This window comes from Fringilla coelebs (genome assembly GCF_963513975.1).
Source record: "Fringilla coelebs genome assembly, chromosome: 1".
In the NCBI taxonomy this organism is placed as follows: Eukaryota; Metazoa; Chordata; class Aves; order Passeriformes; family Fringillidae; genus Fringilla; species Fringilla coelebs.
In genome coordinates this window covers 44,662,455-44,676,898 of record NC_140028.1, presented here as the reverse complement: position 1 = coordinate 44,676,898, position 14,444 = coordinate 44,662,455, and the positions used below count along the sequence as shown (strand labels likewise).

Sequence of the window (14,444 nt, the reverse complement as noted above, 5' to 3'; positions counted from 1 at the left end):
CCCTCCATATTTGCAGAGCCGTGATTATCTTCTGCAAGCCAGAATTGCAGTTGCACAGGCAGCTCAGGCGAGGTGCGCTGCCTTAGCACTTCAGGCTCAGGGCTTCCGGAGAGGAAGTCATTCAAACCCTGAATTATCTAAACAAACACTAATTGGTCTAATCCAGGAAACCACTAGGGTTTATGGTACGTAATACTCATTCACAGTTTGCACCAGTGGCCTGGCAGCATTTGGAACACCACGACGTGAAGTGAAAGCACTGGAGGTTCTTTTGCTGATAAGGCTCGTGTGACGTTCATGGCTGGTTTCTCCTCACTCTGTCACAGGGCGCTGCACTGGAGCTGCAGCCACACAGCCCTGCCTTGGAGGGGCTGATAAGGGCTCTGTGCCCTTCCCTTTCTGAGAGGGTGTTTTCTCTAAGACTATTTTTTTCTAGAATCAACAAGTGCCCACAAATGGCTGCTTTGACAATGCCAGCCACACTGTTGGACTTTTAACTCAATGCTGCACGATCACAGCTTTTCCTCACTACTTGTGGGACACTGTCTGGAGCAAGGGAGGTGTCACAAACTGCAGCTGGGGGAGCTCCTCCTCGGCCAGCTTACAGTTCCCTGGTGATTCCCAAGCAAACAAGACACTGCAGGAGGAAACGGTGGGTCAGATGTGAAACCACAGAGGTAACTAAACAGCTGAGCTTTACAATGAAGGTCTTGTGGAGTAGCTACTTATTGATGTCATCCACTCCAACCAGCCAAATAGCAAATGGGCTTTTAGAGTCAACTGGCACGTTTAAAGACAAAATTATTTTCAATTAAAAATACTGGAAAACATTTTTTTCATTGTTAAAAAAATACAGTCACAGGATCACTGCAGGTGAAATAAGGCTGAATTGAACCCTCAATCTGTGTACAGATGGAGGAATGAGATACTGGAGAGCAGCATGGTAGGAAGGGACCTGGGATGATGGCAAGGTGAACATGAGTCAGCAGTGCTCCGGCAGCCAGGAGAGACAACTGTGTTCTGAGAAGCATCAGGCACAGTGCTGGCAGCATCAGGCAAGGGAGGGGATTGTCCCACTCTGCTCTGCTTTGCTCTGGGGCAGCCTCACCTTGAGTGCTGGGGGCAGTTTTGGGTGCCACAATATAAGAAAGACATGAAGCTCTTAGAGAGCATCCAAAGGAGCGCTGTGAGGATAGTGAAGGGCTTTGAGGGGAAGCCATAAGAGGAACAGCTGGTCTGGTCAGCCTGGAGAAGAAGAACAGGGGCAGACACTGATTCCTTCTCTGTGTGACCAGTGACAGGACTAGAGGCCTGAAGTTGTGTCAGCAGAGGTTTAGCTTGGACATCAGAAAAAGGTTTTTCACCCAGAGGGTGGTTGGGTGTAGGAACAGACTACCCAGGGAAGTGGGCACAGCACCAAGCCTGACAAAAGTTCAAGAAGCAATTACAGCGCTCTCAGGCACATCCTGTGATTCTTGGGGCGTCCTGTGCAAGGCAAGGACTTGGACTTTATTTTCCTCATGGGTCCCTTCCAACTCAGTATATTCTATGAAAAGAAAGATGATGCCATAGTTCTAGCTTAGCGCTCTGAGAAAAATACTGTTCTGCATTCTTTCTTCTAAACAAAAATATAAGGTATCAGTTGCTGCTCAAAATTATAAAACCAAAACATTAAATTAAAAGTCTAAGACCTCAGAAATTTATCTACTAAATTCTGCTTATGGTGATAAGACATCCCACTGGGCTGCTTATACTTTAAAACTGGTAGGTAAGTATGTGTTCCAGCATATTGGCAACAAAGATATACCATACATATCATATATATCTCTCTCAAAAAACATAACAGTGCACAGATACTGCTCAGCTTTTGTTCTGAAGATTACAAAGGCTAAGGATCATTAGGCTAAATGATCCTTACTTTGTCCTTGTAGCAATGACATATGAAAATCAGACTTGCTCTGTCTTGTTCAAACATTTCACTTTATCAACAGCCACAAAACTTACAGAAAAATCAACAAAGAGCCATGGACTCCAGCTTGGTTTTACAATGCCTTTGGTGAGCTTCACAGGGCCTCCAGAAGCCCAGGAATTAGTCATGCAGAGCATTTCCTAAGAACAGATGGGACAGGAGGAAACGACCTCAAGTTGCACTGGGGCGGTTTAGATTGGATATCCGGAAATTATTTTTTACCAAAAGGGTTGTTATTCACTGGAACAGGCTTCCCAGGAAAGTGGTTGTGTCACCATTCCTGGAAGCATTTATAAGATGTGAAGACATTGCACTTGGGGACATAGTTTACTGGTGGACTTGACAGCCCTGGGATAATGGATGGACTTGATGATCTCAAAGGTCTTTTCCAACCTAAATGATTCTATGGTTCTATGCCAAATAGTACACTTATAGACAACATGAAAGTGCATATCATAAATTATTCCTAGAAGGCAGAAGGGGTAGTCCCACACCAGCCTTATCACCCTCTACCCTCTGAACTTTCAGCACCGACCCAGCAGGATTTGCATCTTCACAACCCTGCTGAGACCGTTCTCTGGGCTGCCTCTGCTTCCTGCAATGCATTTGCTGGTGGGGTATAGCAGAGCCCTAGACCACTTCAGACACTTGGAGCTGCTAGTGGCAGTCCCAGCTGCTGAATGTGACACAGCATATCCCTGGTATATGATGGACTCAAGACAGCAGCACACAGTGGCAGAGTTGAGGTGGTCCAGACCACAGACCAGTGCAGAAATCCATTTTTGTGGTAAACTCCTAAAGTCTCATAATAATTCTGGAAAAGAGGTAACACTACAGAAGGCAGAAAACACCCAAGAGGCTTTCACTCAGCTGCATCACATATCCAGGGAGGGCTTTATACATTTTAACAGTAATGTTTTGTGCACTGTAAGAACTCCTACAGTTTTACTTTGCAGTCACTCCTCTTCTGGTCTTCTCATCCAGTTTTCATTGGTAACAGGTGAGAATAACCAGTGACCCCAGCTTTGTGAAAGAGGCAGTGCTTGCCACACTACACTCCCAAGGCCACCTAGGAATCAGGAGTAGATATTCAAGCTGAACAATGAATGCAGAAGACCCACAGATCCAGAACTTCCTCCCTGTTGTACTTGCCTTCCCCCTTCTGACTGCCAGCTGTTAATCCACACTATCTGCTCACTGTTGATGCCAGGATGCTGACCAGAAAGTTTACAGGCATACAGACACCTTCCCAAAAACACTGCAAAACTGCAGTGGTCTGAGTCATTATAATATTTTATATTTTAAGACTCATGCAATTTCAGTAACATTGAAAAGTCCAGCAGAAGACAGGCATCAGAAAAGCAATGAATGATTATTCAGGAAACTGTTTTTTTGAAAAGCTCAGGTATAATCTTCCTTTTGTTTAAGGAGAGGCTAACTAGCAATAATAGATTTTGGTAACACCTGAGTCAATATGCTGTCTTGGACTCCAAGTGCTCTAATTTGTTATAGTTCCAAGCAGAAGTCTTTAATTGGACACATAAAAACACCTTTATAAAAATGATTTGTGGTTTTATATTGGTTGGTATACCTGCTAGATTTTACTAGATTAATGCAAGCATTGCATTCACTTTAAGAATGCAATTATGATTTTTCTTTATTGTTAGAGCTCTTTGTAACTGTGAAGTCTAATTCATAGCTAAAGCATATGGTTTTTACTATTAGAGCCAAGGGATCAATTGTAGCACTACACATATATTTAATAGATCATATATATTAGATATATATTTTTTAACAGGTCACAAAAATGGGAAAAGATTTTTAAAATGTAAAACAGTGTCTTCAGAAGAGCTGTAAGCAGAAAAAGAAAAAAGATCAAACATTTCCAAGGAAGTTGGCTAAATTCAGTGAGACTGTATCCCATTCTTCTTTTACAAATGCCTGTTTCCCAAGACAGGATCAGCAAGTAAAAGCCTTCATGCTAGCATACATGTATTTCCCTCTGGGAGAAGAGGAACTTTGCCTAATTGCTACATTAACAGCTGGCTTCAGTGCTCTTCAAAGAATGTCTCAAATAAATCAGTGATCTTAAACTGACCCAAAATGTGGCAGATAACACTGCAGAGCTGTAGCATGGAGTGTCTCTTTATGTGGGATGCCAGGAGCCACAGAGGCAGTGGCACTTGCCATCCAGGCTTCTTTGGGAGCAGGACCCCCACACAGGTACCTCAATGTAGGCATGAGCTCTGCTTCCAGTGCTTCTCTTACTCAAGCCACCCACCTTTTTCCAGGAGGAAAAGAGGCAGCCACAGGACTGCAATGCCAATGCAAGACACCGAGGTGTCGAGCCTCTGCGTACCAGGGGCAAAGGGGAAAAAGAAAAAATCCAAACTGCTTGGAGCTGACTCTTGCTGCTTTGTAAAGCTGGCATCAAGCCACAAAGCCACTAAAGCATTAATTATTGAGGTGAAGTATTATGAATTGCCTGAAAGTCCAGAGCCAAAATCTACACAGCACCTCATTTCAAGAAAGTCACTACTGCAGCACTTAAGAATGTCGCTGTAAGTTACAGCCTCCTATATTTGTGCTTTATGGCAACTCAGGGTGAGTTTATCAGAGGCACTAGAATTACAATCAGGAAATCAATTTTGCTCCACTGTACTGCATTGCCATCTGCCAAAAAAAAAAAAATTCTGACAAAAAAAGAGTGAAGTTTTCACTACAGATTTCTTTCTGCCAAAATGCACATTGTATGGGCCAACATGGTTAAATCACCGTGAAAAGAGGATTACATGTAAAAATATAAACAAACCAGGTACTGAAAGTTCACACCAGTCATACAATATCTTTGATAGGTAAGAAAAGAATCATTCTAAGGCTAATTCACTAACCCATTTCTTCATCCTAGAAAGTGTCTGCAAACAGCTTCACAGACTCTCCAGGGAGACCAAATGATGTCTTCAGAATAAAAGTGCTATTCTGGAAGATCTGAAGGGTCCTGCAACACTAAGTGAGCTGGTTTTTAGAGTGAAGGAACTCCTATTTTGTCCAATGTTCAATCTATCAGACAATACTGCTGCTTTTTTAAGGGAACTTTTTGTGAATTGCCTTCAATATTATTTTGGGGGATGGGGGAGTGTTTGTTGTCCTGTTTTTAAGACCTGGGTGTTTGTACACACTGCCACATGCATGAGACCAGAGCAGTTGAAAGCAGACATCTACTACTGTTGCTTCAGCAAAAGATAAGGTCCTGGGGTAGCTCAACATTCTTAGTATTTTGTTCCTAGCAATAGAAAATCCAAAAATTCTTGTATTTGTAGCATAATGCTGTAATATAAACAAAATCTTCTTCAATTATGCACTGAATACTAATACAAAAAAGGTTCTCACCTATCTGGTCAGTGAAGAAAGGACAGAATGCTTCTATTTTTTGATCAGGAAGAGATTAAACTATTGACTGACTGAAATTCACTTATCCCAGAACACTCTAAATTACTGTGCCTGTAGATGCTGCTGGCCACCACTCCAAACGACCAAGTGGGTATCCTGCACAGTACTTACGGACAAAAAAGTTGCTAAGTACTTTTAGCCATTACAAAAGTTTCATTTAACCTAAAATTTCTGTTTGCTAGTCTCTGAAAAGATACTACTTTTCCCTCCTAGTGGCACTGGCTTGCATGTGTTACAGCTGTTCTTCAAACACCTATCAGCTCCTCAACCCCCTGTCTCAGGACACTGCCCAGAAAGCTGGTCCAGCTGCAAAACCACAGGGATGGAAGGGAGAACCATCTCCCCTGCTTTGCCAGGATAAGGTGGCTGATTTTTCCCTTTATCAACTATTACAAGAAGCAAAAGTAAAGCAAGCCCCTTGGAAATGATCCCACAGCCCATCTCAGCGAGAAGGCAGTTTGGAGAATGGCAGTGGTAGCTGTGAAATCCTGCTGGAACTGCCAAGGACTTACACTCAGAAGCAAGGTTCACACCAAGTGGAATCATAACCATGGTGTACTGGCACATGCAGGCACACCTCAACAAGCACAGACAAAAGAACACAGTGACTGTCTGGTCACCTTGGAACTCTACAGGCTTCTTCTTTAAAAATTATCCACTGAAGACCTGAGTGTTTGGAACAAGAAAGAATTCCCAGACTCCTTCTCATCTTAAGTGCTTCATCAGATATTTTTGGGCACTTTTTTTTTCTTTTTAGATCGGATTAGCTGCCTTCTGATACTCTCTTCTGAATTTAAACAGGCATGCTACATTGGACAGGAATCAACTGTACTTAGTATTCCTCCCTTTGCTCTAATCAGCTTGAAAAAATCTCTCCTATATTAAAATTTTAGCGTACATAATTCTCTTGCATGTAAAGGGTTATTAAACACTTTAATAAATCCTGCTAAGTTCATTTATTTTTTGGAAGATGATAACCTTGGAATAGACTTCTATGAAACTGGAAAAACTGCCAAGAGGAATACTGCCAAGATAACTGTGTAACTAGGTTAAACCTGGATTATTACTACTGTTATTTACATTAAGGAGTATCACTATAAAACCTTTTAAAAATGGATTTGATATCTAACAGAAAGCTATGCTTATTTCTCAGTTTGCCACATATGAGAAAGAGTAAACTCACAGTAAACTCAAGATATGGCATTTTATGTTTAAACAGGCAATTTTATGTTTAAACAGGCAAATACTTTTTTGCACTAGAAAATCAAAGCTGCACATTCTATATGCCATTCTCTTGGTTTGGTCATTGATCAGAAGAGAAATAACAGCCCAGCTCTGGATAAGGCTAGCAGTCACAAGGATTTTTTCTGAGCAGAGATACAATTTTCTTGTTCCCTTGCCTAAAGATACAGAAGTGCTCCAACTTCCTCACGTAGCCTTCATTCGTGAACGGCTCAGGTTAATGCAGAGCACAAATGAAAACAACCTACTGTCTGGCAAGGTGTGAGTCTTAGTCACTGAGTAAATTAACTGGTGAGCTCTTCCACTCACACCTATAAAAACTGTGAAGTAGCTGCTGTCTCCCAACTGTAGCAGCGGCAAGAAAGAGGAAAAAGCCATTAAAAGGTTGTTATACAAAGCCCAACCCGATACACAAAGGACCAGGAAATTCCAGGCTGGTTTTGCACCACCACTATTAGCCAGCTTCCCCTGCAGGGTACACGATGTGTATCTCCACCATTGCAAGAGCTGTAGGATGCTCTTGTACCAGTCTGAGATGGTGCTGCTGCTCAAACCAACCAGATAAGCCTGGAGACCACTCTGCTCTCACGGCAGAGCTGACCTACCTTGTGCAGTGTTACACGTGTAGGTAGGACAAAGAAGAACAAGTTGTGTCTTCATTGTTTCATGCCACTGCACTGCAGTGTGTTTGGTGACAGCAAACCCTCTTGTGGGATCAGTGACCCTTTCATGAGCCCAAGAGCTGTGCACAAGCAAACACACACACGTGCACACAGAGAACAACTGTGTCTTTTTATTTTGGTGTGTATTTTTTTTTTGTTTTGTTATTTTATTCACAATGGTATTTAGCTGCAGTAATTTTGAGACAAGCAACCTCATCATTTCACCCTGTGTGCTCTCTGAGAAAGAGGCTTTCTGGAGAGGGATTTGAGCAGCTGCTGCTTAGAAGAGAATGAAATTCAGAGTGCTGGAGGGGGAGGAGGAAGGGGGCAACAAACAACATTTGTTTAAAATCTGGCAGGAGCATCCTAATTAGATGAATTATTGAATGGATCATCAGCATTGCTCCCCAAAGTGCCATAGGGCAGGAGAGCCCTTAGAGGACATGTTGATTTAAGACTGCAAAAACGATCCCGAAGAGCACCATCACCGAATGTGGAACACTAAAGGCGCGTTTGTCTCAAAAATCACACTTCCCACTCAGCTCTGCTGCTCACTTGCCATGTATATAAAGGTTGCAACAGTTAATCATTTAGACAGGGACAAATATTTATTCAGGGACTACCTTAACGTTGAATGTTATTTCCTCCATGACGTAAACTCGTTCAGGAAATGCTTTAGCCACCTCCTCCACACTGTTAAAATACTGCACTGGCTCCTTAATATCTCGGTCTTGTTCCAGCAGCTTAAACTGCCCTGAAAACAGATGATAAACAGAAGAATTGTAAGATATTTATATTGGACAACTGTCACTGTGGCAACTGCTGCCTCAACTTCTTCACCATTTTGCTCAGTCAATTTTTCCAGTTATTAGCAACCAAACAAGAAGAGGAAAGATTGCAGAGTCTCCTGAACCTGCCATGAAAGACACCCACTTTCACTGCATTGGAATGAAAAGAACATGTGGCAGCCAAAGTGAAATTAAAAAAGATTGGGTTATCACATGCTCTCTAGAAATAGTAAATAATTATGGAGGCATTTGCATTTCTGTACTTGATTCCGTGTCACAGCATCTGTACAGATAGCACTTTTGGGCCTTTAATATTAAAAGTTTTACAGAAAGAAACCACACCTACAAAACCCCAAAACAATAAACATAAGGAGTCTGGGTTTGTTTTTAGCATCATCAAACAGCAGGCTAAAAACAAGCCCTTTTACCCCTGGGCTTTCCTAAGAATGGAACAGCATCTAACTTTCCTTAATGATAAACTAAACCCTTTGAGAACTTTAGCTAACATAAGATATTAAACCACACACATTTAAAACTCTTTTGAAGGTGTCTGCCTTCAGAAGAGCATGAGAAACAAGTGTTTCTTGCTAACTTTACCTCCCCCCAGCATGAAAACTTTGGCTATTTTCTATCCCTTGTAAAAGGCAAGACGTAACATAGAGGGAGCCACCCCAGGCAGACCTGCCAGGATCAGCCAGGCACATCAATCATCTGTGTGCACTATGAACACAAAGTTTTAAAACTTTATTTTATAAATACAGAGATAAGTCATGCAAACAATAAACCGTATAAGACTTAAGCTTAAAATCAGTGGAGTGATCTTTCCAAATTTAGAAATGATAACTACTAGTAAGTTAAAGGCTGGTCTCAGCAAGACTTGATGTAAAAAACAACTTTAGAAAATGAGAAAAAGGTTGAATAAAATCTATGGTTGGTGCAGCTCCTGTAAATCACATTTTAAAATTTGCAAGGCACGCACTGGATTATTGTTCCCAAATAGCGCTGAACTTCATTAAAATACATCCAGTACATGAGGATGTCAGCCACCTACAGAAATATTTTCTCACTCCTTCAGCATTCTTGTGCTCAGCACCCTGCTGCCCCTTTACATCCCATCAGGCTTGAGACTTCTGTGACACACTGGGAGAACTCACCCACACCGAACTATTTCAGGCCACACAACAGCAGAGGACAACGCAAACTCAGCGAGCCCTGGCGCCCATGAGAGTGAGCTGTCCTGCCCCTGCCAGGTGTGTGCACACACGTGTACCCACCCCTCAGGAGAGGGGCCAGAGCAAGAGGCTCAGCACTGCTGCCCATCCCCAGCCCCTGCTGCCAGGGGCACACCCTTTTAGTCAGCATGTTGAGCTCTGCGGCTGTAACCCTGAAAATCAACTTGCAAGGCAGAGGACTTCCTTTTATACCCTTCCACATGTTTTGTCTTTCTAAAGTGATCATGGTAATTTAGAAGTATTATCTGCAGGGTAACTACAGATGCTGGTATTTCTCACTGCAGGATTATTTTTCCAGTGTTTTTATAACCTTCATTATGCTTCCCAAAAATCAGTTGAGTTTTCCCAGCTTTGCATCTGCTTCAGGACATGCTATGATGTGACATTCAACCAAGGCAATTCACGTACTTTGGAGACCAACACTGGGGCAGAAGCCGCAGGACTTTTGGTGTGACCTGAGGAAGCCCTTCCTATGGTGTACCACAGCAGGAATGGCTTCTCTGGGTCAGACCACAGGTGTGCCTCACGTAGCATTCCACCTTAGACAGGAGTAAGCAACAGCAGTGTAAGGAGGTAGGACTTAATGCACAGTCAGCAATACTACCCAGAATCGCCTTCCCAGCTCGCAGAGGAACTCATGGCTGAAGGATGCCCAGTGCAGGGAAGAGGTTTTGGGCTTAGCAGCCACAGAGGTTTTCTTCCCTGTAAATTTGTTTAATTGCTTACTGGCAGTATCGAAAACTTTCACTGTAGACATACCCTCTTATCTTGAAAAATTCTGGCAAACTCTTTTTCCGCAAACTTTAAAGTACCTCTGGGATTAAGACTACAAACTGAAGGAGTGATAAAGCTATACCTGGCAGACAGCATGGGTAGCCACAGGAAACCTGACAGCAGACAGGCATTTGGAAAATGCTTCACATACTCAATAGAAACATGCCAGCATACTGAAGGTGAATTCCTCAGCCTGTCTGCTTTGAGCCCTTTTGGGTGCAAAGCAATAGAGGGGCCAGGCAGCCAACACCTTTGGGCTAAGGGAATCTGAAAAATTAGCAGGAAGCTGCTCAGTTAACTGATGCTGGGAAGGGCTTTATGACTGATGCCAAAGCACACACATGGAGAGACGAAGAGAGAGCTGTGCTTTTCAACCCCCAGTCTGCCACAGACCATGAAAATCCTGTCTTCAGGAATTCCCTGTCAGCCACAGCCTAACCAAGAGGAAGATGCATTCCCTGGCTGAATAGGTCCTTTCCCTCACAGGCACCCCACTTTCCTGTAAAAGAATCTGAGGAGTGGGGAAGCTGAGTGAAGTCAGGTGCCCTTGTGTCAGGACATGCCAGGACATTGTGTAGCAGCAGAGACTATGAGCTGCACCAAGGAGCATCTGACAGCACAGAAAAACCACTACTCTAAAGCACAGAGCCAGTAAATGTACTTCAGATAGTCACTAAGAGCAGGAAGCTCTTAAATTTAACAGATGTCACACAGTGTTCCTTCACCATGGGCTGACCTAAGGCTGTGTTTATTTTCGATTATTATCCTCTTTGACTACTGACACAGGCATTGGGATGCAGCCCTAACTGATTGACCAGTTTGGGATCCAGGGGTCTGATTTGCAGGATTCCTGGCTGTGGCTATCATTTGAGGCAAGCTGTGGTCAGAGTTTTTAATGACAAAAAAAATCCCAAACTCAAACTACAGCAAGTTTAGGTCATCTCAGACAGATCTAAATTCAGTGGAGTTACTTCTGATTTGATATTCCATGCTTATGCACAGATCCGAGGAGAATATGATATTGCATGGAAGCAAAATAGTTTTTTGAAACTGTGGTATACTGCAGTAATAAAATTTTACTAGTTCAGAAGAAATTGAGAATTCTCACTTCAGAGTGGGAACTGAGTTGGGCGCAGTAACAAAGCATGAATTCACATGAACAAGTAAGGAAAACAAAATACTGAATAGTAATACATGATACAAACAATACTCATCTTGGCCTTTGAAAGAGACAGTGGCCTTTAATTCTAGGTTCTCTAGTGACTCTGTTTGGAAGCATAATAATACTATTTTTCTATGACTGTTATATATTTAACAACAGTGAACCTGGTGGCAAGACAAGGCCAGTTACCCCTGCAACCCAAAGTTCTACAAAAAATGTCCCAAATTCCTCAACACAGAACAAACGCTTTAGGCTGTGTGCAACTGGGAGCAGAGTCTGCTCTTTACTACAGAATTACACATTCCTGCAAAAAAAAAAAAAAAAAAAAAAAAAAAAGGGGAAAAAAAAAGAAGAAAAGAAAATCATCATTGGGAGCTTTGGTTGGGTACAAAGCGACGCTCAGAGCTGTCTGTGTCGCTATCTGTGCCATCCTCCCCGTCCTTCAGCTGAGCCTCACAAACACAAAGCCGTCTGTGCCCTCACTGCTAATAAGCAGCAGTTCACGAGGAGGTTGATGACAGAGGAGTACACACAGATCCCAAAGCACAGAAGAGAAGGGCAGCATTAATCTCTGCCTGTTACGAAATCAAGAAGTATGCTGTGCATGGGAGCTGTCAGGGCTAGACGTTAAAATGCCTGTTCCGTGAAAAAGATGGGTTTATAATTCAAGATTTTCTATAGACAGCCTTTAAAAATTCATTTCCTCACTGAAGAAAGCAAACTTTTTTTTATTGGAAGGAGAGAAAGAAGGGCTGAAGAGCCTGCAATACACATTGGAACCAGACGTCACTAACTAACTAACTAACTAACTGGGAGGAAGCAGACAATTTCTTACTATGTTTCTGCCTGGTCTCTATTCAAGCCTCCATGAAAAAAACAAAGCATGGCTGAAACACAAGCTTAATGGGCATAAGTATGGCTTGACTGTCTGTTAAAGTGGAAATTTATTCCACTTTGCAAGGGGCACAATTTTCTTGGAACACTTGACAAAATTTACAGCAAGCTTGAACAAACCACAGGGCAATTTCACTTTGTGTTAATTAGGAATTTAACAAAAAATTAAAGAAAATATAAAGCTAAAACTATACTTTTATAGAAGCTCACCCCTCTCTCTCACTAGCACAAAAAGAATAATGAAATGTTTCTGTAGTAAATCAGTGAAGGTTCAGAAAGATCAAAGATTCGTAATACCTGCATGGTCCACTGAGCAGGTATGGCTATTCCTCTGCAGCCAAATGCTAGGGAGAAATGAACAACTCCGGCAACCTTTATATCTCTTTATCTTTCTGTCTGGCCTCTGGCAGGCACAGTATTGGAACAGTTTCATCCTAGTATATATTATCTCTGTAGATTATGAATTCTTATTTCTCTGTGAAGGTACTTACAGCAAAGACAGTAAATCTACTACTGGTAGAAATGAGTCTGGAAAGCTAAAAAGGCCAGGAAGGACCTAAAACAGTGCTTATTCTCCAGTTTATGAAGGCATTTATAAAAACCCATTAGGAGCAGGAAGATCAGTCCCTCTTCCTTTGTGCCAGATTGTCCCTGGAATGGCTGTGAGCAGGGGCATTAATCAGCCCTTTCTGTCCCAGCCTCTGCTGCTTCCACTGCTTAGGTTCTTGCAGGCTTACACACTAACTCCAACCCAGCTCATACAGGTTATTTCTGAGATGTAAGATCCCCTGGTTTTTGCAGTGACTTACCCCTTACCTCAAACAGTCCAGCAGTTTCCAATGGTCCAGAATGTTCCCAAAGTAGAAACATTCTGTACAGTGACTGCACTGTACCTAGACCCAGGCAGTCTCTATCTATGGCAGGCATTCACTGGCTGGACAAACTGTCAAGTTTTCATTGATGTAAAAGCATGAGAGCATGCTTATGCTCATACACTAAAAAGAAAAGCTGGAAAAGGCATGTCATCAGTAGGAAACATGGAAGGTCACTGAAACATCTGCTCAGCTGTGTTAGCTGCTAAATGTTTCTCCAAGGAGGCAGGAGCTGTATTGTCTGTCTTTGATTATTTAGTAAGTCTCACAGTCTTCTATGAAGCTGTATGCAAGGCCCAGTGCTCCTCAAGAATGCACAGACAGCACAGCAGGGTAGCAAAAGTACTGCAGAGGTTTATGTTTCATATTATTTGTTGACTGCTGACTGCATTTTAGTATTTCAAAGAACTGCAGAGATACTCAAAAAGGAAAGCTTCTACCTGCCAGAATAACAACATTTTGGAAAAAGACAGTTCTTGCCTACATTTTTCAGCACTCCTGTGCATAACACTGATAGCAAACTACTTTGTTTTTCTTCACAAAATGATCACCTTTGATATAACTGGGCAGAGTTCAAGAGCATAAGCCAAAAGTACACTTCAGCAGATCTGGCTCTTAGATGCACCTGTACAGTCTTTATCTGACTGTGTATGCAACTCTGCTCAATGTCTGATAAAGATATAAATTCATTTTAGTGGGGGAAAAAGGAAGGAAATCTCAGTTTATGGTCTACCATAACTGTCAGCCCATCAACTCGATCATACGGTTGAGCTATTTCATCCCTAACTAATCCTTAGATAAGACAGCCGGTCAGGAGAGAGCCTGGCAAAATAAAGATTTCAAAATAACAGATTAAGCTATAACCATAACACTTCAGCCTACCTGCAATTAAAACAAAATAGTCAACTTTTAATTTAAATTGACATTTGCCAATATGTCTTTGCATAGAACCTAAATGTGGCATTTTGTTGTTGCAAGAAGTGTTGTCCTAGCAGTGGCTGTAGCTGTCTAGACCTGAGAAAAGGAAGAAAAGCCCATCACAATCTTTGACAGAGCTATCATGTGGCTAATTGGGACCACAGAGTAAAATTAATACTGAAGCTCTTTCAGGGACCTATCACTAAGCCAATGTGAAAGGGTTTGGCAGACATGCAGAAGTCATGATGAGTGGGAAATAAATGCCTTGCTCCACTTTTGTCATCTTCCAGCTTGTCAACAGTGAGCATTTGTTCCCGGCTCTCCAGAGGAGAGAAGAGTGCAGGCACACTCAGCAGCAGAGCCCTACTGCAAAGAGAGAAATTGCAAGTGTAAATGGAATTACAGAATGCTGTTTTCAACAGCAGGAGCAGACAGCAGACCACAAATGGACTAGTGCAGGCAGAGTTGCTGCTCTCAGAGA

At 42.3% G+C, this 14,444-nt stretch overlaps 1 protein-coding gene across 1 annotated transcript in view; it reads right to left on the bottom strand.

Annotated features, from left to right (window-relative positions):
* Window positions 1–14,444, bottom strand: part of GAREM1 (GRB2 associated regulator of MAPK1 subtype 1) — a 101,930-nt gene that overhangs the window by 16,409 nt on the left and 71,077 nt on the right. Inside the window, exon 3 of the mRNA XM_084215003.1 lies at window positions 7,947–8,077. Coding sequence (XP_084071129.1) covers window positions 7,947–8,077 — 131 coding nt within the window. The remainder of the gene's footprint in view (window positions 1–7,946; window positions 8,078–14,444) is intronic.